Source organism: Aotus nancymaae, unplaced genomic scaffold (genome assembly GCF_030222135.1).
Source record: "Aotus nancymaae isolate 86718 unplaced genomic scaffold, 86718_ANA_hifiasm-v0.15.2.pri h1tg000036l, whole genome shotgun sequence".
Classification (NCBI taxonomy): Eukaryota; Metazoa; Chordata; class Mammalia; order Primates; family Aotidae; genus Aotus; species Aotus nancymaae.
Window position 1 is genome coordinate 89,027,307 of NW_026988450.1, and position 26,383 is coordinate 89,053,689.

Consider the following 26,383-nt stretch of genomic DNA (forward strand, 5'->3'; position numbering starts at 1 on the left):
GAGCAGGGTGGCAGTGCCCTAGTGCTCCCAGTGCCCTGAGCGAGGTGGGGCTGCGGGTGCCCCGGGGTGGTCCTTCCATGTCAGCCCCGAGGCTGGGATGAGCGGCTCCCCCTGGTGAGGGAGGGTTACCACCAAGGTGGAGTGTTGCTCCGAAGGATGGGTGCTTGGGACATTTTCTAGAAGGGGCTGGACCTCTGCCCCCAGTCACCCGTGCTGGGAGGTTCATGTCTGCCAGGCTGCTGGGTGCACTGTGGGGTGGGCTGTGGCCTCCCGGGCATCTGGGCTTGGATCCAGGCATGGGCATTGGATGCCTGCTGACCGGGCAGCCCCTTCACCTTCCTGGAGTCTTCACTTCACTGTTGAAAGCGTGAGATGTGAGCCCCATGCTTTCCATTGCAAAGGGCACTGATGGTGGGGAGGCGGGAAGCCAGAGCACTGTCCACCTCAAAGGTGCAGAGAATGCCAGATGCCAGCAACGGAGGCCCAGAACCTGGGCCTGGGCGGCGGGCACAGAGCCCCAGTGGCACTGACCTGGCCTGCGTGGGCCAGTGGAGAGGGAGGGATGCTTGCACTCAGCGCGTAAGGAAGGAGGGCTGGGCACGCCTCTGTCTCCTGAACGCCAGCTTCGGTCTTCTCTGGAGACCTTGCCTCACATCCATCCACGGTGCTGCTTCCAACTGCTCACAGATCTCACAGATGTGGAAACTCTCTTGCTTTACAAAAAAGATGTTCTGCTGGAGTGGTTAACAGATGAGAGGGGCGCTTAGAACCACACAGGGCGTGTTCCCCGGAGGCTGGGTGTTGTCCCCTGGAATTCTAACAGTTGCTGCTGGAGCCACTTTGGTTTCAGGTGTAGAAAACCCTGAACCGCCTCTGAGAAGCTGCTGCATCTTCTCGCCACGGCGCTCAAAGCCGCGGATGAGGGCACAGGATTCCTGTGGTTTCCTCGGCAGCAGCAAGAGAGCTCAGGTGTGGGCATCTTCCCTTGCCAGTGGTGCTGCCTGGCCCCATCCTAGCTCCTCCCTTCCGCAGGTACAGGTAACAGCATTGTGGTCATGACAACGAATGGCTTCCTTCGTCAAGAATTGAAGATTGAGGAGAACTTCACAGACACTGGCACCTCCTTCCTGGCCTTCCAGCTCCTTCCCGAGGTACCCCAGCAGGGGCTCTGGGCCCAGCATGCGCGTGGCCTGGGGCCCACGGCCCACACCGTGCCCTGTGTTTCAGCAGGAGCAGCTGTGGGCGGCGTGTGCAGGACGAAGCGAGGTTTACATCTGGAGCCTGAAGGACCTGGCCCAGCCCCCGAAGAGGGTACCCCTCGAGGAGTGCTCTGAGATCATCTGCATGATCCGGGTGAAGAAGCAGGTAGGGTGGAGGGCCCACCACCCCCAGCATCCTGCCAGGTCTCGCTTGCCCCGGCCGGGTCCCCATGCTCCCCAGAGAGCCAGCCACACACACACCCTGTGCTCTCCTGCCCTCGCCTCTCAGGGCCCCTCCAATAGGCACGCGCAGGGTTGGCGCCAGCGTGCACACAGGTCACCACGGGCTGCAGGTTTCATAGTGTGGCCCAAGCACTCACATACCAGGTGTTCCTAGGACTCCACAGCAGACTCCCCCAAACTGGGTGGCTTCAAGTGGCAGCCTTATTTTCTCACAGTACTCCAGGCTGGAGGCCAGAAACAAAGTGTCAGCAGTGCGGCCTCCCTGCACTCCAGGCCCTTCTCTCCGCCCCCTGCTCATGCGGCCACGGTCCCTGGCTGTGGACGTGGCACTAATCTGCGCCTAGGCCACACGGCACTCTCTCCCCCTGTGCCTGCGTCTCTTGTGGGGACGCTGGTCACACTGAATTTCCGAAGCAGCTCACATTCTGAAGTTCGGGGAGGACATGGATTTGGGGGACACTGTTCAACCCATTACAGTCTGCTCTTTGGCCCCCCAAATCCACAGCTGTCCCACATGCAAAATACACTCCCTCCATCACGACATCCCCCGACGTCCTTGCTCATTCCAGCATCTGTTCTGAGCCCCAAAGCTCCACGTGGAGCCAGTGCCCTTCCATGCGGGTGAGCCGTGGGCGGGGTCCACCTGGGGCAGAATCGGCCGCTCTTCCACTGGGAACCTGTGCAGCTAGAAGGTCTGTCTCTTCCCAAAATACAAGGCTGGGCTAGGCAGAGGTTAGACATTCCCACCCAAAAAGGGAGAAACAGGAAGGAAAGCTGGAGTTCCAGGTCCTGAGCAAGTCTGAGACACCACAGGGGGAGTTCAATGAGCATTTCCCCCATGATTCTATTGGGACAGAATTGACAAATAAAAGTTACATATATCTAAGGTATACAAAGTGCTATTTCAATATACATTGTGAAATAATCACAGTCAAGCTAATTGCCGTATCCGTCACTGCACACAGGTGGCTGTTTTTTGTGTGGTGAGAACACTTACAATCCACCAGCACGTTTCCAGCGCATGATGCAGTCTCGGTCCCTAGAGCCCCTTGGCCATTAGGTTCTAAGCCTGAGAAGGGTCCTCTGCACCTGCCAGGTGGCCCTGGCCCTCGGCCGGTAGAGTCCTGTCCAGGAAGGAGGTAGTTTTGGGGGCACACGCATCAATTCCAGGTAGCTGGGCAGAGCCCTGGCATGCCTGAGAGGGGCTTCTTTCCCCACTGACCCCTCCTGTTTCTCCCTGGCAGGTCTGGGTGGGCAGCCGAGGGCTGTGGCAGGGAACACCCAAGGGGAAAATCTACGTGATTGATGCCGAGAGCAAGACCGTGGAGAAGGAGCTGGTGGCGCACGTGGACACTGTGAGGACGCTGTGCTCGGCTGAGGACAGATACGTGCTGAGTGGGTCGGGCAAGGAGGAGGGGAAGATCGCCATCTGGAAAGGGGAATAGACGTGGCTGAGTGTGCCAAGCGGAACCATGCCCTATGTGTGGGGACTGGCTGCCCCTGCTGCCCCTGAGAGCCCGCCAGGAGCAGAAGCCCCGAGCAGTAGGGGGCAGGGCAGCCCAGGCTCAGCGTGGAGCTTGCTTACCGCGTGGCCAGCCGCGAGACCCATGGCCACGCAGCTTCTCATAGGCCTTTGGGCCCCCTGGCTAAACTGCATCGAGTGTGTCCTGTTGGGGTTGGTGATAACCTCTATTAGACGTTACTTTGTGTGTTGCCTGGAAATTGCTGGAAACAACAACCATGGACCGGCAGCTTGGCTGAGTCACAGGTGACCCGCAGCTCTCACATCTCTGGTTTTGCCTTTCCTTACCTCATGCATTCACTTACCCGGTCCTTACGCATCACGGAGGAATGCTGGGCTGGGCACATGACGGTGAGCCCGGGGCCCTGGGGCCTCCAGCCAGGCCTGTGAGAAGGAATAACAAAGGGTCTGTCTCCCAGCAGAGAAGGTGGACAGGGCCTGCGCAGGTGGAGGGGACCACAGTGGGATCAGGTTTTTGGGACAGGGGTTGGGCCAGCTGAGGCAAGCTGTCTTTTTTCCTTTTTAATAAATGCACAATTTTTATAATAATCCTAGAGACCTTTTTTTCTGCCAAAGATCGCAGACCAAAAAAAGTTCCATCATCTAAAATATGCTCGGGAAACTACACAGAATCTAAAGTAAAATAGCATCACGCGTGGTCTCCTATTCCAGTGAAGAGGCCCCAGAGGAGCGTGCGGTTCAGCCCCTGCGTCCGTGTGCGCACTGGATGTGCACGGGCAAGACGCTTCACCGAACTGAACAGCTTAGCTGTACACAAAGATTTGCAAAAGAGACCTTTTGCACTTTAATGTTGAGATTTCATTACTTTTTTAGATGTTCCGTGGAATGTTCTGGTGTGGCTGTTGGAGCTGGAGAGAGCATGTCAGCACATGCCAAGGGTGTGGGGCCTGCCCCCCTGAGCACCCATCCACGGGCTGGACCGTGGAGCCCTGGCTTCTCAGGACACAGCCCCAGAGTTGGCACACCCCGAGTGTCTCTGGAGGTGTTTGCCAGGCTCCTGGAACGGGCCACCTCCAGAAGCTCTGCAGTGCCTCCAGATGATGGAAAGGCAGGCTGACCTCTGGTTGGGTCTGCATTTTGGAGTCCGCACCACGGGCTAGCTTTTCCCCAGGCTTGGCTTTGCATAGCACTCACCTCTTGGGGCGTTCTGACAATGTGGGCAGAGCACAGCTTTGTGGCCTCATCCTCCCTCAAGGCTGTGCCTATGGCGGGGGCACGTTCCCAATTTCTAGCAGGGGAGAGGTTGGAGTTTGCTTTTGTAAACACATGAATACTTACTTATACATGTATTTTTGACAGACTTTTATCATAACTTATTTAATGCCAGTCCTCAGGTAACCTCAGGTATCTTCAGCTTATGGATAATAAATTTTGTTTATTATAAACACTGATGTCCAGCTTCCTTCCTTTATCCATCAGTGACTGGTGGGAGGTCTTGAAAATGAAATGACCCGGGCCGTTCTGAGCATGCTCCTGCATTCTCAGCACCCATCACATTATTTTAATGCAGACTCTTCATGTCTTTTCTCCATGGTGATAATAATTTCCAAGATCTTACTTGACAGTGATTGCGTTTTCGGAAATGGTCATATCAAAGAGAACACAGAGGTGAACAAGGCGCTAACAGGGAGTAAGTGTGCTGGGCAGGCACCGTTCGTGTTTATCCCGCGTTCTGCAAATGGAATCCTGGCCAGTGGAGTTGACTGAAATGGAAAGGGCACTTGATGCCTTCGATTTTTCCCCTGTGCTTCGGAGAGATTCCGTTACAAATGATTTGTCATGGAAAGGCCCCAGATGAGCGGGAATTCATGGAACAGACTGTGATGCCATCCCTGCCTCGGTTTTAGAAACCTGAATTAAATTGGTACAAAAAAGTATTTCTCTTGAACCAGAAACCAGTATATTTTAATAGAATTTCAGCTCTCCTGCTGTATTTCAAAGAACAGAAAAGAAAGCTTGCTTTGGGGAGCTGGCACTGTTCACGCCACCAACCAAAAGCTTATGCCAACTCCCCCTTGCTGACGCAGAAGGCATAAAGACAGACAGTCACCTGGTAACGTTTCTATGATTTGTTCTTGGAAGGTGTGTGCACAGGAGCCGTTTTCAAATGATGGCCGTTGTTACCATTAGATGTGGCTATATAACATCTGAATTAAGAGTGCATGACTCTGTCTACTTCTTGAGGACTCCTTGGACAGATGAAGGGGTGCCTTCTCCGAGTGGCTAGGGAGGGCATGGTTGGAGAGCCCGGCAGGGTTGCGTCACTGTCCCCACCGCCTGCAGCTGTTTGTATGTCTTGTGTCAGTGCTGTGCCATCCCCCAGAAAGCGAGGCATAGGCTCTCAGACACAGAGCTGGTTTGCATCGTCCGCATTGCTGCCGCTGAGCTGCAGTGCAAGCCGAGGCGTACCCAGGACTGGGGGCAGTGCTGCAGCTGTGTGCCCTGGAATCTTGGCATATTCTTAGAGACACAGCCCAGGGTGACAGGCACTGCAGAAGCACTGGGGCCGCATGGGAGCCTGATCCGGGCCTAGCTGCAGATCTGGCCACAAGCCCTGTGCCCTTATGGGGATGGTTCCTTCCTGCAGGGCTCACATGGAGGCCAACAGGGGCACACTTGAACACCCAGTCTGTTGCTGGGGACCCAGGAGCACCTCTAGAATGTGAAGGAAGAGGAAATGAGGATGTGACATTGTGGGTTGAAAGGTGCCCTCAAAAGCAGACGTCACATCCTACCCCCTGGACCTGTGAATCTCACCTTATTTGATGAAGGGTCTTTGCAGATGTCATTAAGGATCTGAAGAGGTCCCTCCTGGATTCTGGGGGGCGGGGGGCCTAAATCCAATGACAAGTGTCCTAAGGAGGAGTGGAAAAGACACGTGGGGAGAGGCCACATGAAGACAGAGGCAGAGCCAGGAGCGATGCAGCCATAATCCCAGGAGCCTGGAGCCACCAGGAGCTGGAAGAGGCCGGGATGCATCTTTCCCCAGAGCCCTCAGTGGGCGTGGCCCTGCTGGCACCGGGATCTCAGACTTCTGGCCTTCAGAATGGAGAGAAGGTAAAGGTCAGGTGCATGACCGCCCGTCGCCACGCCCAGTTTGCAATCGTTTGTTCCGGCAGCCACAGGAAACTCCCAGTTCCTGTTTGTCGCCTGTGTTGCCCGTGTGCTCTGGTCAGGTGCCGTGCTGGGCGCTTTAGGGGCACTGTTGTGTATGATCCTCAGGGCCCCGTGGCATGGAGACAATCATCCCCATCTTACACCCAGGATACTCTGGCCTCAGTACTAAGAGCTAAGTGGAGGCTGGGGGCATACCCTTCTCACTGCCAAGAAGGCAGGGCCGGGCTTCGAGAGGCCCTCAGAAGCTGCTCTTGCCCTATGCGCAGTCTTTCCGCTAGCGCTCTTACCTTTACCAAGGCGCTGGGTGTGGGGGCTGAGGCTGGCGCTCCTGAAATGTGTTAGCAGCAGCCCCTGGCCCATTCAGGGAGGATCCTGGGGTGACGGAGGCAGTAAACTCACTTTGCTTTGGTGGTGGAGAAGAGTACGTCTCCCTAACTCTGCATCTTTCCCCGAGGGTCACGGGAGCGTATTCTGCGGCTCTAGGCCCTGGCCAGCAAACCACTGCTGCGGTTCTGCTGGGGGTAGTGGTGGTCATCCAGGGGTAGGGCGGAGGCCACGTGGGCAGAGGCTGACGGGGCTCAAAGGGAGATGCGGTGGGGCACGGTGCAGTTAGTGGGGCCTGAGCATCACTGACGCCCCACATGGATGGCTGCAAAATCAGACATGGAAAACAGTCACCAAAACACAGGAAAGCAGTGACAGAGGAGCTAAAAGCCAGACGTGACAAGTAGAAAATGAGCAGCAAGATGGTGGACTGAACTCTAACCATACTGATAATTATATTAAGTGTAAATGGATGCAACACTCCAATTAATTAAAAGGCAGAGGTTGTCAATCTAGATCTAAGAGGAAACCCCACTGTAAGTTGTTTGTAAGTGATGCACTTTAACTATAAAAGCACGAGACAGGAGTAAAAGGATGGAAAAGGCTTAGGCTGGATGCGGCGGCTCACACCTATAATCTCAGCACTTTGGGAAGCTGAGGCGGGAAGATCACTTGAGCCCAGGAATTCGAGACCAGCCTGGGCAACCCAGTGAGATACCCCATCTCTACAAAAACATTATAAAAAATTAGCTGGACATGGTGGTGCGCACCTGTAGTCCCAGCTACTCCTGGGGCTGAGGTGGGAGGGTGGCTTGAGCCTGGGAAGTCAATGCTGCAGTGAGCTGTGATCACGTCACTGCACTCAGCCTGGGTGACAGAGCGAGGCCCTATCAGAAAAAAAAAAAAAAGTTTCACTATGCAAACAATAAGTATAAAAAAGCTTGTGTGGTTATATTACTTTCAGACAAAACATAATTCATGGCGTATTACAAGAAGCAAACAGGGAAAGCGTAATAAGGTCAATTCATCAAGAAGATGAATTAACTAATAATAGAGATTCAGGAGATACGAAGCAAGCATGGAAGAGCTATAGGAGAAAACAGACGCAATCCACAGTCAGATTTTAACCCCCTTCTCAGAAACTGATAGAACAAGTAAACAATTCACAGGGATCAGATTTAATGACAGGACCAACCAGCCTGACCCAACATAGAACGCTACACCCAACAACAGCAGAAGAGCTATTCTTTCCACGTGCACGTGGAATGTTCACCAAACTGGATTATATGCTGGGCTATAAAATAAATGTGAAGATTTAAATGTTACAGAATATGTTCTCTGACCACACAGAAATGGAATGGGATATCAACAGTGATAACACGCCGAAAAATCCCAAAATTAAAATCATGTTGGGAAATTAACATACTTCAAAATAACCCATCAATCAAAGAAAACACACAAAGGAAATTAGAAAATATCTTGAACTCAATGATACTGAAAACACAATATATCAGAATGTATGGGATGCAGGCCGGGCATAGCGGTTCATGCCTGTAATCCTAGCACTTTGGGAGTCCAGGGCAGGAGGATCCCTTGTGCCCAGGAGTTCAAACCAGCCTGGGCAACATGGGGAAACACTATATCTTCATTTTTAAAGAAAATTAAAACCCAAAATGTATAGGATGTAGCTAAGGAGAACAATTATAACTTTAAATGCCTGTGTTAGAAGAAAGCTTTCAAATCAGCTACATAAATTTTAACCATAACAGTGTAGAAAAATAAAAGTACATTTAAATAAAATAAGTAAAGGAAGGATGAAAGAGAAAGCGAACAGCAAAGTCAGAAGCTGGTTCTCCAACTGATAAACCCTATCGAGACTGACCAAGAAAAACACACGTGCGCAAGTTTCATTCCACTGTATGGAACACAAATCTTACATACGTCAAAAGATGCTGTGAATAACGAGATAAAATATGCAAATTTCTTAAAAATAACTTTATGAAACTAACACAAGGAGGAATAAAATCTGAGGAGTCTTACATCTATGAAGGAAATTGGTTTATAGTCAAAAAATCTCCCAGAAAGATGAGATCTCTAGGCTCAAGTGCTTTCACTAGTTAATTCTAACAAACTCTTACAAATGGCAGAATAGAATTTATAGACGCCCTTTCAGAAGAAGAGGAGAGAACCCTTCCCAACTCATTTTAGGAGACCAGCATGAACCTATAGTTAAAGGACAAAGATCTTACCGGAAAATAAAATTGTAGGTCCATTTCCATCAGAAACATAGATGCAGAATTCCTTGGGTATCTACCCAGAGGAAAATAAGTCATAATATGAAAAAGTCACTTGCACATGCATGTTCATAGTGGCACAATTCGAAAATGCAAAAATATGGAACTAGCCCAAATGCCCATCAATCAACGAATGGAGAAAGCAAATGTGGTGTATTGATATCAGAATACTACTCAGCCATAAAAAGGAATGAAATAATGGTATCCACGACAATGGACGGAACTGGAGACTATTATTCTAAGTGAAGTAACTCAGAAATGGAGAACCAAACATCTCATGTTCTCACTCACGTGGGAGCTGAGCTATGAGGACGCAGAGGCATAGGAATGATACAGTGGACTTCGGGGACTTGTGGGGAAGGGATGGAAGGTTCCACATGGGGTACAGTATACACTGCTCGGGTGATGGGGCACAGAAATCTCAAATCACTGCCAAGGAACTTACCCATGTAACCAAACACCACCTGTTCCTCCAAAACCTAAAAAAAAAAAAAAAAAAAAAAAAAAAAAACCCAAAAACGAAAACAAAACAGATGCAACATTTTTAAACAAAATATTAGCAGACTGAATCCAGCAATATTTTTAAAAGTTAATACATCATGACCAAGTGGGGTTGCAAAATGCAAGGTCAATTTAATATTCAAAAATTGATCAGCGTTACTTACCATATCAGTAGAACAAAGGGGACTTCCTCAAATTGACAACATTCACAAGAAACCCACAAGAAGCATCATACCTAACAGTGAAAGACGAATTGCCTTCCCCTCAGAATGGGACCGAGGCAAGGATCTTCGCTTTCCCCTTCCTGTTGACATTGTACTAGAGATTCTAGCCAGGGCAATAGGGCAAATAAAATTAAATTAAATTTAAAAAGGCATAAAGATTGTACTGGTTTAGCAGAACATTGAGGGGGAAATAAAGATGATTGTACTGGAAAGGGCAAAACCATCTTTATTAGAAGACAGCAAGATGGTTTATATAAATCCTAAAGAATCTATTTTAAAAACTAGAATATTTTCCTAGTTTTTTTCTAGTAAGGTACTAGATACAAGGTCAATATATAATCATTGCATTACTATATTCTAACAGCAAACAACTTGTAAACTTTTAAAATACAGTAACATAAAAAAAAATTCAATAGAAATAAATTTAATGAATGATGTAGAAAACTGAAAACTCAAAAACACTGCTGAGAGAAAATGTTAAAGACGGAAAGATGTCGTCCAGGACTGTGAGATTAAATATTATAAACATGTTAGTCATCTCCAAATTGACCTGACAGATTCAACTTAATCCCAGTCAAAATCCTAACAGAATGTTTAAAAAAGAAATTTAAAAACAAATATTTAAGATAAGCTTCAAAAAGACGATCAAGCCAGGTGGGATGGCTCAAGCTAGAGGACAGGTGTATATCTTTATGCTTTACTAAAAAGCTACAGTAATTAAAACAGGGTAGGGTTTGACATAAGTATAGATAATTAAATCAATGGGAAAAAATGGAGGGTCTAGATGCACACGCATAAAATCAGTCGACTGCACAAAAACAAAAGTTCCACGACAATTTAGCAAGGAAAGTGCTCGGCAGATGCTGCCACCACAGCGGGACAGACGTGCGGAGAAGGAAGTAGCGGGACGCGCTCTTGTCTACACAGTTTAACTCAAGGTGGCTCACTGACCTCAGCCCGAAGCTGGAAGCTCTAGAAACAAGCATATCTTTGCCACCTTGGTGCAAAGACTTTTCTAGAGAGAACACACAGAAAAGCTAAACACTAAAGAAAAAGTTGATAAATTGGATGTCATCAAAATATGTCATTAAGGAAAAAAAAGTACTTGTAATACTCCATCTGGCAAAGAATTTTTATCAAAAATATATTCTACAAATGGACAGCAAGACGAACAGCTCAACTGAAAAACGGGCGAACAAGGCGGACACAGTGGCTCATGCTTGTAGCCCCAGAGCTTTGGGAGGCCCAGGCAGGAGGACTGCTTGAGCCCAGGAGTTTGAGACCAGCCTGGGTGACATGGGGAGACCCTATTTCTTAAAATTAAAAAAAAAAAAAAAAAAAAAGCAGGGCATGGTGGTGTGCACCTGCAGTCCCAGCAGCCTGGGAGGCTGAGGCAGGAGGATGCCCGACACCAGGAGACTTCAGTGAGCCATGATCAAGCTTGGGCACTCCAGCCTGGGCAACAGAGGGAGACCCTGTCTCAAAACAAGAAGTCATACCCTGGAATGCTAACAGCTATTAAGGAATGCAGTCAGTCTACGTGCAGGAACGAGGAGAGTTGACGATATTTGGCTAAACAACAACAAAAAATGTAGATTGCAAAACTCTGCACAGTGGTCCAAATTTCGTTAAAAATAATTAGCATTAGTAATGTGGAGAAAAAGATGTGAAGACTGGGGCCGGGCACGGTGGCTCACGCCTGTAATCCCAGCATTTTGGGAGGTCGAGGCTGGCGGATCACTTGAGGTTAGGAGTTTGAGACCAGCCTGGCCAACATGGTGAAACCCTGTGTCCACTAAAAGTACAACAATTAGCAGGGTGTGGTGGTGCGTGCCTGTAATCCCAGTTACTGGGGAGGCTGAGGCGGGAGAATCGCTTGAACCTGGGAGGCGGAGGTTGTGGTGAGCCAAGGTTGCGCCATTGCACTCCACCCTGGGCGACAAAAAAAAAAAAAAAAAAAAATACAAAACAGACGGCAGGCTGGGAGGCCCGAGGCACCGATTCTCTGCCTTGGCGACTTCTTGCCCTGCGACGGCCACTGGGCACTCAGGGAGGGCATGTCCTTGGAGGGCATCCTGGGGAAAGGCCAGGAAAGGGGCGCAGCGCTGGCCGTCCCCTCCTAGCCTAGGGGAGCGTTGGCAGGGTGCGGGACGCAGGTCCGGTGCTCGCTCAGGTGGGCCAGGTGAGGCGGTGGGGCTGGCGGGGGGAACACACACCCGGCCCCCTGCCCCTACCCCGGCTGTCCCTGACCAGGGAGCGGGGGTCTTTGTGGGGCGCCGATTCCCTCCCCCTCCCCACAGGCACTGGGCCCTGGGTGGCCACCAGGTGCAGGGCTCCCATAGTTCCAGGCCTTCCCCGGGGGGGGCGTCTCTGTGGCCGCGCGGGATTGCGGCATGGTGGCTGGTGTACCCTGCAGGAAGCTGTTCTCGCTGGCCACCGCCTCCACCTGGGAGGGAAGTGCCTGGATCTTGGGTCCTGGGCTGCCACCTGTGTCCCCAAAGCCCAGCCCCGAGTCTGGGGGCACAGGACCAGATGTGCCATGGTGGGCGGAGGCTTCCGCGGCCCCTCCGTAACAGGGACAGCGGGGTGGAACAGGGTAAGGCCACGGTGTGGGAAGGCAGGGCGGGATGGGGCAGGGCCGCGTGCACCCGGAGGACAGCAGGGGATGCTGAGTGCTCCTGCCAGCCTGGGCGCCGGGCAGGGTCCAAGAGGGCAAATGGGGCCTTTGGAGCAGAGTCTGGGCAGCCCTGGTGCTCTGCTCCACTTCCGTCTGGCTGAACGTGACCATCCCTTTAGTCCCCAGGACAGGGCGATCAGCCCATGTTTTGCAGCAGCGCCAGAGTGGCCCAGCCAGGACTTATCCCCAGGTGCGGGGCTCCTGGCTTCCGTGCCCCAACCCCCACCCCGACTATGCAGGTCCCATCTGGGAGCCCCGAGGTGACATTCCTCTACTATCAAAGCCCCTCCTCTCTTTCTCCCTGGTCTAAGCAGATCCCTTCTACCCCACCCCTTGCCCAGCTGGGACCCCTCCAAGCCCCACAGGTTCAGATCAGAGGAGCTGTTGACAAAAACAGCTGGGTCACCCGAGGCAAGTCCCCTCCCCTTCATTTTCTTCACTGCTGGCTGGCAGCCACAGCCCTGGGTGGGGGGTACCAGAGGACACGGATGGCCCACGCCGTCTGCAGGAAGGCCAGTGGAGTGCCCTTCCAGCCACTCCAGGACCCCGTATGCTCCCCGGGGCCACCAAAGCCAGGTGCACATGATGGGCCACCCACTGTCCTCAGCCCAGCGTGCCCACTCCTGCTGGCAGCAAGCAGGCTGCCTCCCCAAGACACTCGACCAGGGACAGTCAGGAACCCTTCAGCAGAGGCAGACCACAGGCCGGCCCCACCCCCACTCCACCAGACAGGCCAGCAGGAGGGCCCAGGCCTTGACCCCGCCTGAGCCAAGACCCCTCACCTCCAGGTACGGGAGCACCCCTGGAGGGCCACGGCTAAGGGGGAGTGTGTGGGCATTCCAGGGACAGGCCTCAGGTTTGCGAGCTGGCGGGGCCTCCGGGGAACGAATGCTCCTGTCCTTGGGTCCGGCCCGGCCCGCCATCTGCAGGCCTCAGACAGCCCGCTGGACCCACTAGGCACCAGGAAGGCAGCAGGGAAGTGACAGACACACCCACACCATCATGTCAGAGGGAAACGTTTATTGAGTCAGCCACAGAGGAACAGAGAAACAGACGCAGGGAGGTTGTCAGTGCACAGAGGAAATCAGGGCGCTGCACAAGCGAACCTTGTGCAGGACGGAGCGGGTGCGAACGGCAGTGCATGCCACACACGTTCACCTGGCGAAGAAACACGACAGAACCCAAGGGCTCTGTGTCCAGACGGACACAAACATGAGGCCACTTACCCAACTAACTGAAAAGTCATGAATGACATGACCCTTTCTTACGACCTCCTCCTCCTAAAACATAACATTATGTGTTTAACACACACTTACACCATTGCTAAATCAGCAAGAGCTATTAGAGTGCTCCAACTTAATAAGTTGATAAAAAGCTGTCCTGTGGCCAGTTCACAATGGAACTAAATAGTTTCGTTCCGAGATGCCTGGGGAGTTTCTCTGACAGCGAGGCATCTCCAACACACAGGTCATTCTGTCACCAGGAGCTGGTCTCAGTCCCTGGCACAGAGTGACATGCCCCTGGCAGCCAGCCCTGCGGAGGGGTACTCAGTCCTCCTGGAGGCCCAAGGAGGGGCTGGCCAAGGGGCCACCTCGAGGTTTGGGGGCTCTGGCCGGAGAGTGATGGCTGGCTTTGCATGAGGAGGTGACAAGAACTTTAGGCTGGGTCCCCAACATGCTGTGTGCACGAGACTTGTTCAACCCAGAACTGAACTGACACCTCTCCCAGGTGGTGAAGGGCAGAACCTCCCAGGAGCTCTCGGAAGCGGGGATCCCTCACGACAGGCCTGTGGCACCAGGCTTGGAGGCAGGGAGCTGGTGTGTCTCAGCGGCGGTGTGTGCTGCTGGGAGGCGGAGGGCAGACGGGCCTGGGCCTGACTCCGCAGCAGCAGTCACTCGCACGCTGTGCGGTGGCTAGAGCTGGACCAGCGCTGAGGCAGAAGCAAAACAGCGTGGGGAGAGCTGTGTGTCTTTCCTGAAGCCGGTTCATGTCTAGTGTGGACAGCAATATTTGGTGTTTTGCAAACTTGGTCTGTAGTAGGTGTCGCTATCGCTGGTGGCCGCAGAAGCCATTAGCCACAGAAGGGAACCGCTGGGATCTTGGAGAGTGTTTTTCAAACATGCCACCCGGACATCACGGCCCCAGTGGCGGAGAGCTGAGGGCGGCCCACAGCACCCCTTCTACCCCTCTTGTTGCCCTGAGGGCTGCTTCCTGTTCTGCTTCGGGGTTCTAGGTGGTCACAGGCCAAGTTCTCCACACCTGTGGCCTTCGAGAAACACTCCTGAGGGCTGCTGGAAGCCACTAACCATCTGTGGAGGGCTCAGTGGCCCTGTCTCCCCCCAGGGGACAGGACTGGACAGAGCGCTTCTCCCAGGGGCCCGAGGCTTTCATGGGCAGGGCTCCAAGGGGCAGCACAAATGCTAGCGTGCTCAGCGGCGGGCCGGATGATTCCAGCTCAGACCCCTGCCTGGGGCTGAGAAACAGGGAACACTCCAAGGCTAGCTCTTCAGCCACCAGGGAACGTCATGATGCCAGTCCGCTGACAGACCTGGGCAAGAGGTCACAGGCAGGCTGGCCCAGCTGAGCGCTCATGGCCTCTGCCCCTTCCCACCAGCTCGCATTCCTGGAAACTTCTGCCGTGTGTTAAGGGGAAGCTTGCCAAAAGATTCTCGACTTAGCTGACTTTGACAGGGAACAAAACCACCACAAATGAGACCGGCGTTACCCTAATTTGTAACTGGTCTGTGTGCATTACACAAGACTCGACCAACCGATAGCCCTCCTGACACTCCAGTCACCACCAGCCTGCACGGCCCAAACCCCAAGGGCACCATGAGCCCAACTCCAGCTGCGCCCACAGCGCTGGATGCCTGGCTAGCTTCCCCAGCAGGCACCTGCACAGCCTCCTCGTCCTCCCAGACAAGGCTGCCAGCCAGAGCACCGCCCCTTTGACAGTGACTGGCGTCCCCAGCCCCGCCTTGGTACTGCATCCATCTGAGGTACAAGGTGAGAAGCCACAGACACCTGAGCTGCCGCCTGACCCACGCACGCTGTGGGTGCAGTGGCACTGTGTGGACAAGACAGCCTGCCCGCCTGCCCTTCTAGGCTTAAGACACAAGGTGACGACACGGACAGTTTCAAGTGAGTGCAATCTGGAAATAATCTCAGTGCAGGGGAGGGGCTGAGGCCAAAGGATGTGGCAAGCTGGCCCTCGCTGTAGCCAGGCCGGGCCCACACGAACCGCGAAGGCCCCGGTCACCTGCGCCTGCCTCCCAGGAAGGCCACTCCAGAAACCGACTCTACTGACCCTGGACCCCAGCCCCCGCCGCTCCCCCTCATTGCAGGTCCGCACGCTCACCGGACCTCCACACTAAGAAAGACTTTGGTTGGCAACACCTGAAGGGCTGAGAGCTTGACAAGTCCAGTGAGCATGCCCTGACTTGTCACTGAGGAGCACATGACAGTCACGCCCGTCCCTGGCTGGCAATGGCTTTCGGGGTGTTCACACTCTGACCGTGACCGTGGGCCATGCGGAGAGCACTGGACGCCTTTGTTATCCTTACTTCAGATTGGTCAAGTCGAGGCTGGGATCTCCAGGGTTAAGACACTGCTCAGAGCGGGGTTGCGAAGCCCCTCTTCCTCCTAAAAATCGAGTCGCAGCCCGGCCCTGAGACTCTTGCACTCCCAGCTGGCAAGGAACCGGCTTTGGTGAGCCCTAGATCTGGCCCCTTCAGCTGAGGGAGGGAGGGAAGCGGGTGGCCCCCGGCCGAAGCCACGTCTGGCATGGTTTGGGTCAGATCTCGATTCAGGTCAGGTCACTGCCACCCTGCATCCGCTGCTCTCTTGCCTCCATCTGTTTTCCAGTCGCCAGGACGAGAAGCCGGAGAAACCACCTAAAATATGGGCTGCGCCTCAAGATCCTGACAGCACAGCCAGGTCTCGGAGTGGGGACCTACAGTCTAAAGCCACTAGAGGGTCAAGTTGCATAGAGTGAGCTGCCACGGACGCCCGGCCGAGGTGAGGAAGCCAGGGGTGCCGTCCCCCTGAGGAGAAGGGCTTCCGCTGCCGGAGGGCTCGCAGCAAAGGCGACAGCACGTTCAGTAGTGGGACTTGCCCTGTCCAAGCATGAGAGTCACAAGGCCATCCTCAAGTTTCCATACAGAGAAGAAATGTCCTTGAAGTCCTGAAGTCAGTCCTCTGCGATCCTGGGACACCGGGGCCTGGCAGACACACCGCACGTGAGCAGGCACCCAGCTGCCACCCGGACACAAACCACCTGCAAAGTGCCACTAGTGGCCGAAGATACGGCAAGACCAGAGGCCCATCAAGTACATTAAACAGTCGTTTCTTTAGATACACAGAAAATTCAAGTAATTTATTTAAAAACTGCTTTAGTTTCATCTTGAAATATATCTAAGTTCTATATATATTTGCTCTAGAATGATATTGCAGCATGATCCTCATGCATTCCAAAGGACTTTATTTAAAAACGACTTGTGGCGGCAAAAGCATTACAACTGTCTGACTGTATCCGTGTGGCGTGCGGGGCCTCCGTCTCCTGATCTCAGCAGGCTTACGCCAACCATTTTGAATTGGAAGCGTAGGAACGGCTTGGTTCTGAAGAGCCTGTGGTTTGGAAAACACTTCCAAGCCAGAACGGCAGCGCGGAGCCCTCTGGTGGCACGGGCCTTCTGCCGTCCAAACACACGCTTCCCCATGCTCCTGGCCCGATTCCAGCGTCGAGCAGGTGAGCAGGTGAGGAAGCCGTGGAGTCCCGACAGGTTCCAGCACATACATCCCGTTCCGGAGCGGGGAGACTCTCCACATCCACACGCCCGAGGTAGCCTGTGGCGGGGCTTGGGAGGCAGGGCCGCCGGGAGCTCTGCTCTCAAGAATCCCCAGCAAATGGTTTAGCGATGAATTAAAAGTGCAGTGAAAGTCAACATCTGGGGTCTGGAGGGGTCTGGAGGGGTCTGGAGGGGCAGCCTGGCCTCCTAGGAAAGTCCTTCAGCCGGGATGAGCGGGGTCACATGTCTGGGTGCACACACTCTCGAGCACACATAGGAGCCTGTCTGGAGCTCACACTCCGCCCCCAACGTGGTGCCCCAGCCCATCCCTGGGCAGGGTGTCTGGGAGCCGCCCCTGCAAACCACTGCCTTCTGCCCGGGCCCCCCGACCAGCCTCCTCCCAGCTTTGGTGTGCGGCCGCTGCCCAAGGACGCGGCTGACCCGGGCACAATGTGTCAAACTCGCCGATTTTCTTCTAAGAAAACCACACTGTGGAAAAGAATTTTTTTTTCTAAAATAATCATAAAGAAAAATACTCTCCATTGGCTGCAGAAGCAGCCGAAGAGACGGGATGTGCCGGATGTCCGCATCTGCAGGCGTCCGCAGAGAGGGAATCTGACGGAAACATTTTATCACTGACTACACCACCGTTACCTGGAGCATTCAGATAAGGCGTAGCAAAGAATGTCACATTTTGTCTTCAATTATAATTCTAGAAATGTGAAATCTTATTTTTTCTAAATTGCTTATTGTCTATATAAATGTTTTATAATTTAAAAACATGCAGAATAATATACCTGCAGAATAAAGGAGCTGAAATTAAAAGATCTTTTTCAATTAAAAAATATTTCAAATGATTTTTTTAATCATTAAAAAAGTGGTTAGTGTGGTATTTTTGCCTAGTAGCTCAAACCTACCCTATGACTACTGAATTGTGACTACGGGACGGAGGGGTTTGGGCCTGCACTGTCGGGGCGGCCACAGCAGCTGCCGGGCTCCACGGTGTCTGCTCCCGCCCATGGCCAGGCCCCACCATCCATCCACCCACCCACCCACCCACCTGGTGGAATGTGTGTAAACGGGAGTGCGGCTCAGACCATGGACTCCGTCTCCACCGGCCCCGGCGGGACCTCCTTCCGCATGAGCTTCAGCACAGTGGGCTTCTCCCTGCTCCCTCCGGCCCCGCCTTCACTGGCCAACTGGGAAGACAGGCCTTTCTGCTCTTCCTTAGCCTCCTCTGACACGTCAGGATAGATCACCAGGAATGTGGCCGTCAGGAAGCCCAGGAAAGAGCCCACAGAGGCCACCATGGGGATGACACGGACAGTCCCCACAGCGTCGACCACGCCCCCGAGGGCCGAGGCCACCAGGATCTGGGAGATGTACACCTGGCAGGACAGGATGGCGCAGTCGATGCCAAAGCCGCGCTTGGAGTTCCCGGGGCTGTGGTGGACGTACTGCAAGAGAGGAAACATGAGGGTGAGTGGCTGGAGAAGGCGGCTGCCGCCCAGCTCTGCAGAGCTGTGACTATTAACCCAGCAGCCTGGAAATGCAACCTGTCTTCCTCTGAGCTTCTTGGCAACTGCTCCTGCCTGAGCACCTCCCCCACCCTCAACTCCTGCCCAGCGCTGTGCAGGCGGAGAGGTGGAAAGTTCTAGCTCAAGGAGAGGGCAGGCGTGGAAGCAACTCTGTCAATCTGATGGGGATGTGGGCTTCCCAGGAACCTGGCCTCCAGTCTCAAGGAGAGGTGGCAGGGCCAGGCTCCACCAGGCTGCCCCGCCTCACCCTGGCAGTCTCCACAGGGGCCGAGGGGCAGTGGGGCCGTGAGCCCGGGTGGATGCTTCCCAAAGTAAAACTGCAGGTGGTCACGGGCAGCAAAGCAGCGGGACCCACAGAAACGAGCAGCTTCATTTGTGTTTCTTGAACAAAGACACAAAAGAAAGCTGCTGCTCACATACGACTACTGTTAGACGTGTGACTGGTCAGACAGCATCTCCACAGGAGGCTTCTTCCTAGGGATACTGAAAAAAAGGTCAATCCGCTAAGAAGATAAACGAAGCAGCTCTAAACGTGTATACCATAATCACAGGGGATGCTTCAATACACCTTTCATAAACAGACAAGAGCAGTAAGAGGAGAGCAAAGCCACGTCAAGGCTGACCTCCCTGACAGAGACGGCTCCAGGTACATGACCCATGCTCCTTCCAAGTGCACACGGAGCATTTCTCAAAACGTGAGATGTGCCAGGCCACCAAGGAAGCCACAACTAACTGCAAGGCTGCGCTCACATGGGATACGTTCTCTGGCCACTAAGGAATCACACCGGACATCACTAACAACATGACAACTGGCAACAGCCCAAATGCTGGAATTCCATCAATGTCCTTCTAAATAATTCACAGTTCAAAATAGAAATCACAATGAAAATTATAAAAATCTTTGAAAAGAAAACATGTTAGAACCCGCACACAGTGCAGCTAAAGGTGCACGTAGAGGGAAAGCGGCCTTACCTGCAAATATTAGGCTGGAAGTTGAGTAAGAAATGAGCAACAGCAAATTAAACCAAGACGTAACAGAAGGCAGGAGATGGCAAAGGGTGGTAACAAACGTGCAAGCACACGGACATGTGGCAGGGAAGACTGACGGCCAAGGTGCCTCGAAACACAAATCAACAGTCACAGACAACTACCACAGGAAGGAGAAAGGAGACAGCACTACGGGTTCTGTCTCATTAGATCACAAGACTACAGTAAACAATTTAGTGCTAATAATTCTGAAAGTGCAGATGAAATGGACACATTCTCAGGAAAACACAGATCAAAGCATCATGCTTCTGGGCCAGTGCAGTGGCTCATGCCTGTAATCCCAGCACATTGGGAGGGTGAGGCAGGCGGGTCACCTGAGGCCAGGAGTTTTGAGATCAGTCTGGTCAACATGGTGAAACCTCGTCTCTACTAAGAATACAAAAACTAGCCAGGCATGGTGGTGGGCACCATAATTCCAGCTGCTCAGTGGGCTGAGTATCTGGGAGGTGGAGGATGCAGTGAGCCGGGTTCGTGCCACTGGACTCCAGCCTAGGCAACAGAGTGCGACTCTCTCTCAGAAAAAAAAAAAAGCATCATACTTCCTAGAAAGACATTAAGTGAGATATTAAATACTCCCTGCTGATTTGAAAGAGCAAACACCACTTCAGTTTATTCTGTACTGGAGGTTCCAGCCGTTCCGAGAAGGCAAGGAAAATAAGTAACAGGTACGGAGAATCCGGAAAGAGGAAATACAGCTCATCAGACAGACGATGTGGCTGCATAAGCAGATGGCCCAGAGAATCTCCGGATGTGCACTGAGGATTAATAATAGAAGGGGATGGAGCACTTAGGTATCGGAAGCTCCATACTACGAAGTCATTAACTCTCCCCAAATTGACTGATATAATTTGTTTTCAATTTTAAAAGCCCAGAAGCTGAGTCTCACATTTAGATGACAAATAAATGGTTAAGAATAGCCAAGACGATCCTGAAGAACAACAAAGTTGAGGGATTTCTACCACCAGGTTTCAAGGCTTATTATAAAACTAGTTTAATTGAGACAGTTGACATTTCTTAGAACAGACAAACAGAAGAGAGCAGAAACACACGCTTACAAGAAAGCCCAATTTACGACAAAGATGGCACTGCACAGAGGGGCAGGTAACAGCACTGGGTCATGACCTGGGCAAACACCCATATGTAGTGGGAAAAAATAAAAGTCTTGATCCCTACCTCAAACCATACACACCACATCTACTCCAAGGTGACTGTCAACCAAGAGCAAGGGCACACAAGGAGGTGTGGCCGGGGACGCTCCAACAGTGCTACCTGTGACAGCATAACCCAAATGCCCACAAAGCAGGAAGCATCATGAAAAGGCCGGCCGTGCTGCTGCCAGCATGCATGCGAGTGAAACCCAGAGATGAAGCCAGATGTTTCAGCTGCATAAAATCTAGAAGGAGACAAAAGTCTGCCTGTGCTGTGGTTACTGAGCATTTGAGATAAAATTCGTCTCATCTGTGATGTGCGGTGATGTAATATACACACAATTTCAACGATTAGCGAGAGTGTAAAATATCGTGGTGATTTTTTCATACAGAGTACATGTTGAAATAATGTTTCACCAGGTTAAATAAAATATGCTAGCTTTCACTGGCCATCCCACTTTCTAAATGTGGCTACCAGGAAGTGTAGGCATACCTGTGTGGCTCTCCTCCCGCCCCACTGGACAGGGCTGGCTGGAGCTTCCCCCTCAGGGAACTGTGACTGGGCCTGAGGGGATCGAAGGAGCAGGGACAGTGCTTCTGCCTCCAGAAACCTCTGGGAGGTGCTAGGGGGTGGGGGCGGCTGAAGAAGACCCTTTGTGGCCAGGGGCCGCCCAGGGACAGGTGGTGGCTCTGTGGGCTTTGGGAGGAGCCTTGTCAGAAGCATAGACGGCGGAGGGCCATCTGTGTGGTGAGCCTTCCCCTGTGGAAGTGCAGGGCTCTGCTCTGAGGGGACAGAAGGCACTTGGGAGGCTGGGACGCGGCTCTCAAGGCTGCTGTGGCACGCACCTGCTTGATGTCATGGTACTGGCCCAGCAGGGCGTAGGGGCAGTAAGAGATGCTCATGGAGACGATACCCATGGTGCTGATGGTGACCATGGCGACGTAGACATCGGGAAACATGGCCATCACGGCAGTGCCCACAGAGAAGCCCAGAGTCCCCAGCACGTAGATCACCCTGACGCTCAGGTCGTAGTTGTCCAAGTACTTCTGTAACAGGGCTGCAGAGAGAAGGACAGGGACAGTGGGCGGGTGGCTGGCTCCTGTCGGGCTCCCTCCACCATCCCTTCCCTCGACCCCCTCCATCCACCTAACCTTCCCTCATTCCGGCTGAACCTGGGCCTGCTCAGGCAGACGCAGCAGCATGGACCTCTGGCACATGCTTGTAGCTCATGGGCCCACTGGGAGGCCCAGTGGCTTCAGCACCACAGAGGGAAGTTGGCCCTCCTTGTTCCAGGCCCCATAACCCAGCTCTTCCTGCGGCTCCCAGGGACCCCTGCCCTGCTCTACCAATCTGGGACCACTCAGTGCCTTCTCTGGCCTCACATACGGGACGATTTCTTCTGAGGTGGGCAGCAGCGGGCAGTTCTGCCTCGGGACATTGTTGCTGGTTTTTCTCATGGGCACCTCTGTTCTTCCCTCACCCTTCCTGACCCGGTGGCTCAGATGTCACCTCTTCTGGGAAGGTGCTCTGCTAAGAATTCCTCTGTTAAAGTGGTAGCAACAGCATGGGCCATCGCACCGGCTGCAGCTGACCAAGAGGCATTTACTTCGGCCATCCTCACGTCTAGCTCAGGCTGAATGAAGCTGGCCTTCCCCACGTTCAGAGTCCAGGCAGGCCAGCCTGACTCGCACTCGGCTCAGAGACCCCTGACCCAATTACCCCTGGTTCCCGGCGAGCCTGGGTGTGCTGCCGAGGGACGGAAACCTGCCACCCCAGCCCATCCCTCAGGGTTAAACGTGCCTGCGCCCTGCTCTGCCCTCCAGGCCACCATCCAGCTCTGCACTAGGGCCAGGGACAGCGTGTCGGGAGGTGCCACTGACATGGGACCGCGCCGTGGGACCACACGAGCAGGACAGGTCCCAAAGGCGTCTCAGAAACACACTGCTCCGTGCCAGCCCACAGCGGCCTTTTCTCCTGAAATGAGGGGAATTTCCATGCTTCTCCCCAAGGGATGGCCCTGTTCTGAGGGACCTGGAAGTCAGGGTGTGATTGACAGCCCCAGATTCTAAGGTGCAGGATTCTCTCATCCACATTTCTGATCTGAGCGTTTTCTGGGCTGCGAGTGCTGACCTGACCTAGCTCTTACCTGAGCAGATGGCACCAGTGGCCGCATAAATGACCAGGCCCCAGCAGCCCATCTTCACCCCGGCGTTGTAGGCTTGCCAGGCGGTGGAGTTCGAGGCGGCCTGTTCCGGAAATGAGACGGGGCTGATGAGGGCATCTCCAGGCCCAGGAGCGTATTTCCCACGGGAACGGCTGCTGGCCAGCTACTCATTTTAAGAGTGGTGACAGGAGAGTCCCCTCCAGGAGCACGGCCCGCCCCAAGTCGGTTGCTATCTGGTTAAGCATTTCCATGCCTCCCAGACGACAGACGATCTGTGCTGTGACTCTGCTAGCGCAGCAAGAGGCGGGTTCTGGTCTGCGCTCCCCGCTCCCCCGTCTGGGCTGGGCTGGGCTGGACTTGCAGAAGTCATGCCCCATGGCCTTGACCCTCTTGGAGCTACTGCATGGAGCAGCTCAGACTGGACTCGGAAGGGGAGGGACCGTGTGGAGACAGGCAGGAGGCCCGAGTGTGCGCTGAGGGCACCTTGGTTCTCTTGGCAAAAGCGGCCATGGGTGTGACCCAGCCGTTACCACAGGACCCGAAGAGCCGCCCATGAGCCTAGAATGAGCGACAGCAGGGCATCATTTGAGCTGTTCTGCTTTGGGGTAGCCTGACACAGTAACAGACACCCTGTTCAGCACCAGAATCGGCACCTGGCATTCGCGATTGCTCACCATGGGCCTCACTGCAACCCCCACCCGTGGCCTCCAGGATGGCCCCGACCAAGTTCCCAGGGGAGTGCACAGGCCAGCTGCCTGCCGTGGGTCCCTCACCTGCACAGGAGGCCCCGTGCGCCCTCCTTGACACGCGTGGGCACCAAGAAGATGCCCCCCGGCCCAGCCTGCGAGTTTCTCGGTGAGCTGCAGGTAGGTGGAGGGGGCCTGCTCCAGTGGCCGAGCACTCACCTTGGGGTCACCCTCGAAGATGACTTGGCCCATGAAGTCGGTGTAGAACACGGCCTCAGCGATGACGGAGAACCAGGTGAGGAGGTGGCAGAGGCACAGGCGCATCAGCTCCCTGGGCATCTTCAGCATGGAGAGCCACAGCAGGCGCACGGTGGTCTCACCCTCCCCCTCCTCGCTCTCTGTGTCTCCACTGGAGTTGGTGGCCCCGCTCTGGTTCCGGTGCCGGCGCCGCTGCCGCTGCCGCTTCTGTATGTCATACAGGTCGCTCATGCTGCGCGACGGCTTGATCAGCACCACCGCGTTGGCACGCCGGTAGCGGTAGCAGTGGGACCCAAGCTTGCCGTAGTAAGAGAAGGTGCTGGAGGCCTGCCGGCGGAACGCATGTCGCCGCCGCCGCACGGAGCTCGACGTGGCCAAGGGCTTCACGTCCACCCTGGCGTAGCCGCCGAGAGCATCTTTTGCTGGGGAGCCACTTCCGTTTGGGATTTTAGCTTCATTCAAGTGATTATCCAGCAAGGTCTCGTCCTCCTTGGCGGCTTCCCTGAGGAAGGTGGCCAGGTGGGGCAGCCTGGCCTTGGCAAGTTCCTGGCTGGTGCTGCAGGGGGTGGCAGGGTAGGAGGTGTCTTGGAAGATGGAGGGCTCGATGTCGTGCAGGAAGAGCAGCTCGGGCTCCAGGTCCAGCGCGGCGTCCGGCACGTGCAGCGCCGAGTCGCTCTTGCTGCGCACGATGTCCACGTCCAGGTAGTCCAGGGCCAGCTCGTGCTCCGACTGCACCTCGTCCGGGAAGGCAGGGACGCTGTGCGGCTCGCCCCCGTCCAGGGCGCTGGGCTCCTCAGCGCTGCGCTCCTGCTGCGGGCTGTACTGCTCCTCCTCGATGCTGAACAGGTGCAGGGCCACAGACACCGTGAAGATGATGGCGGCGAAGAAGAAGAGCACCTGGTTCTGTGTCCGGAACCAGCTGCCCAGGAAGGTCTGCGTCCAGTCCAGCCCACCCAGTACGTAGCCGACTGCCCCGCCGAGGCCTGCGGGGGAGGAAGCAGCAGGTGGTGAGCTGGTGGCAAAAGGCCACAGGGAAAGCTCTGGAAGGGCCTCTCCCTCTAACAGGGGCCAGGGCTGCACTCCTGTTAGGAGTCAGGGGATGGAGGAGGAGAAGGCGGTAGGAAAAACAAAACCAGAAACTGCAGCTGCCCCTATCTCTGAGAATTCTGACCTAATAGAATCACCGCTCCATCAATGAGGGGCAGACCGTCCCAGGACGGACACAGTGCATGCCTCCTGTGCTGAATGCCCTGCCCTCAGCACACGGAGCCTACCACATTGACCTGGACGGGAACACCGCCGGCTGGAGGTCGAGGTCCGTGCAGGGCCGGGAGGTTCGCTGTGTGAGCAGTACATCACCCCAGCAGGCCTGGCCTCCTGCCCCTGGAGGCTCCTCAGTGCCTCGGCCCACTGCTCAGTGGTCGAGGGGTGCCCCTGGTTACCTTCCAGCCCTGAGACCCTGCCCACTGCCTCAGCCCACCATGCAGCCTGATGAGGTAGCACTGACCACGGGAGCACAGGCTCCTGTCCCCTCCCCACACCGGGCCTGGGCATGCTGGACCCCGGCCACCCTGTCTCAGTGCAGGGGAGCGTTACCGGCAGAGAAGGCGTGGATGTTGAGGGCCATGTCCTGCTCCTCGCTGTCCACCACGTCCAGCAGATAGGCGCGAATGGGCCCCTCGGTGGCATCGGCGCTGAAGTCCAGGACCACCACCCCCAGCACCGTGAGCACGATGCCGATGGGCTGCCGGCCGGGGACATCACCGAGGGCCAGACCTGTGCAGAGCACACAGGGCAGCGGTCAGGGCCGAGAGAGAGGTCAGGGCCCGAGAGCAAACGGCCATGTGGAAGGGGCACACGGAGGGGGCACGGCCACGAAGCCACGCCAGCCTTTCTGCACAAGAGAGCGGGGCTCTTTGGCTCAGATGCAGGGGACAGGAGCTAGGTTTTCCTCTGTGTACTCTGTGGCTTCCAGGGTTTCTTCTCCCCATTCGGTTAGTAAACCCTCTCCGAGGGTTTTACATCACCCTTGATGTTCTTTCAGACAGAAAGTAGGAGGATGGTCCTTCCTACCCCGGCCATCAGATTACGGCTGCTGTGCTGGAAGCAGTAACTCAGTGTCGCTAAGGAGGCCACACAGGATAGTGCAGACGTCCATGGGGCAAAGCGCTCACGCCACAGACAACCCGTGGGCGACACTGACAAGGCTTCACGAGGCAGGTGCAGGGGGTCTCACGGGCCTGCTCTAGGTCTGAAAGGAAATGACACCCCAAACTTTGGAGGCTTTGCCTGGGTTCAGGAGATGTGGCTCTGGAGAGAAACGTGCCGGGGCCTCGCCTCCTTCAGGTCCTCCTGCAAAAGGCTGCTGGCACCCAAAGGCAGCTGTCCCTATCCACATCCCTCTGGCCTCGGGGAGTGTGCCCCTGAATCCAGAGCAATGTTGGCGGCTGAGGTTCAATCTGTCACTTCCCACCAGGGAGACAAGCAGTGCCCTCCTGACGAGATTAGAGGAACTGTGGGCAGGGCCTGGGACCCAGGACCTGAGGTGCTGTGATTAGCCTGAACGCAGACACACCTGCCCGTGGAGGCGCAGGAGAAGGGCTTTCTGCCCAGGTGGTCCTTGCTGGCCGCC

At 54.5% G+C, this 26,383-nt stretch overlaps 2 protein-coding genes across 8 annotated transcripts in view; one reads left to right on the top strand and one right to left on the bottom strand.

The window, feature by feature from the left end:
* DENND3 (DENN domain containing 3) overlaps positions 1-4,370 on the top strand; it is a 74,241-nt gene extending 69,871 nt beyond the window's left edge. For 3 of the 4 annotated variants that reach the window (XM_064384654.1, XM_064384656.1, XM_064384657.1), the window contains 3 exons: positions 1,033-1,151; positions 1,228-1,365; positions 2,687-4,370. In XM_064384654.1, coding sequence (XP_064240724.1) covers positions 1,033-1,151; positions 1,228-1,365; positions 2,687-2,887 — 458 coding nt within the window. In that variant the 3' untranslated portion in view covers positions 2,888-4,370. The remainder of the gene's footprint in view (positions 1-1,032; positions 1,152-1,227; positions 1,366-2,686) is intronic. The other variant, XM_064384655.1, reaches the window with a different exon arrangement.
* Positions 4,371-15,111: 10,741 nt separating this feature from the next.
* Positions 15,112-26,383, bottom strand: part of SLC45A4 (solute carrier family 45 member 4) — a 103,723-nt gene continuing 92,451 nt past the window's right edge. For all 4 annotated transcript variants that reach the window (XM_064384658.1, XM_012461212.3, XM_012461213.3 and 1 more), the window contains exons 4-9: positions 25,348-25,527; positions 23,713-24,734; positions 22,790-22,889; positions 21,489-21,700; positions 17,970-18,366; positions 15,112-17,004 (exon numbers count right to left, since the gene is read on the bottom strand). In XM_064384658.1, the coding sequence (XP_064240728.1) occupies positions 18,001-18,366; positions 21,489-21,700; positions 22,790-22,889; positions 23,713-24,734; positions 25,348-25,527 (1,880 nt within the window). In that variant the 3' untranslated portion in view covers positions 15,112-17,004; positions 17,970-18,000. The remainder of the gene's footprint in view (positions 17,005-17,969; positions 18,367-21,488; positions 21,701-22,789; positions 22,890-23,712; positions 24,735-25,347; positions 25,528-26,383) is intronic.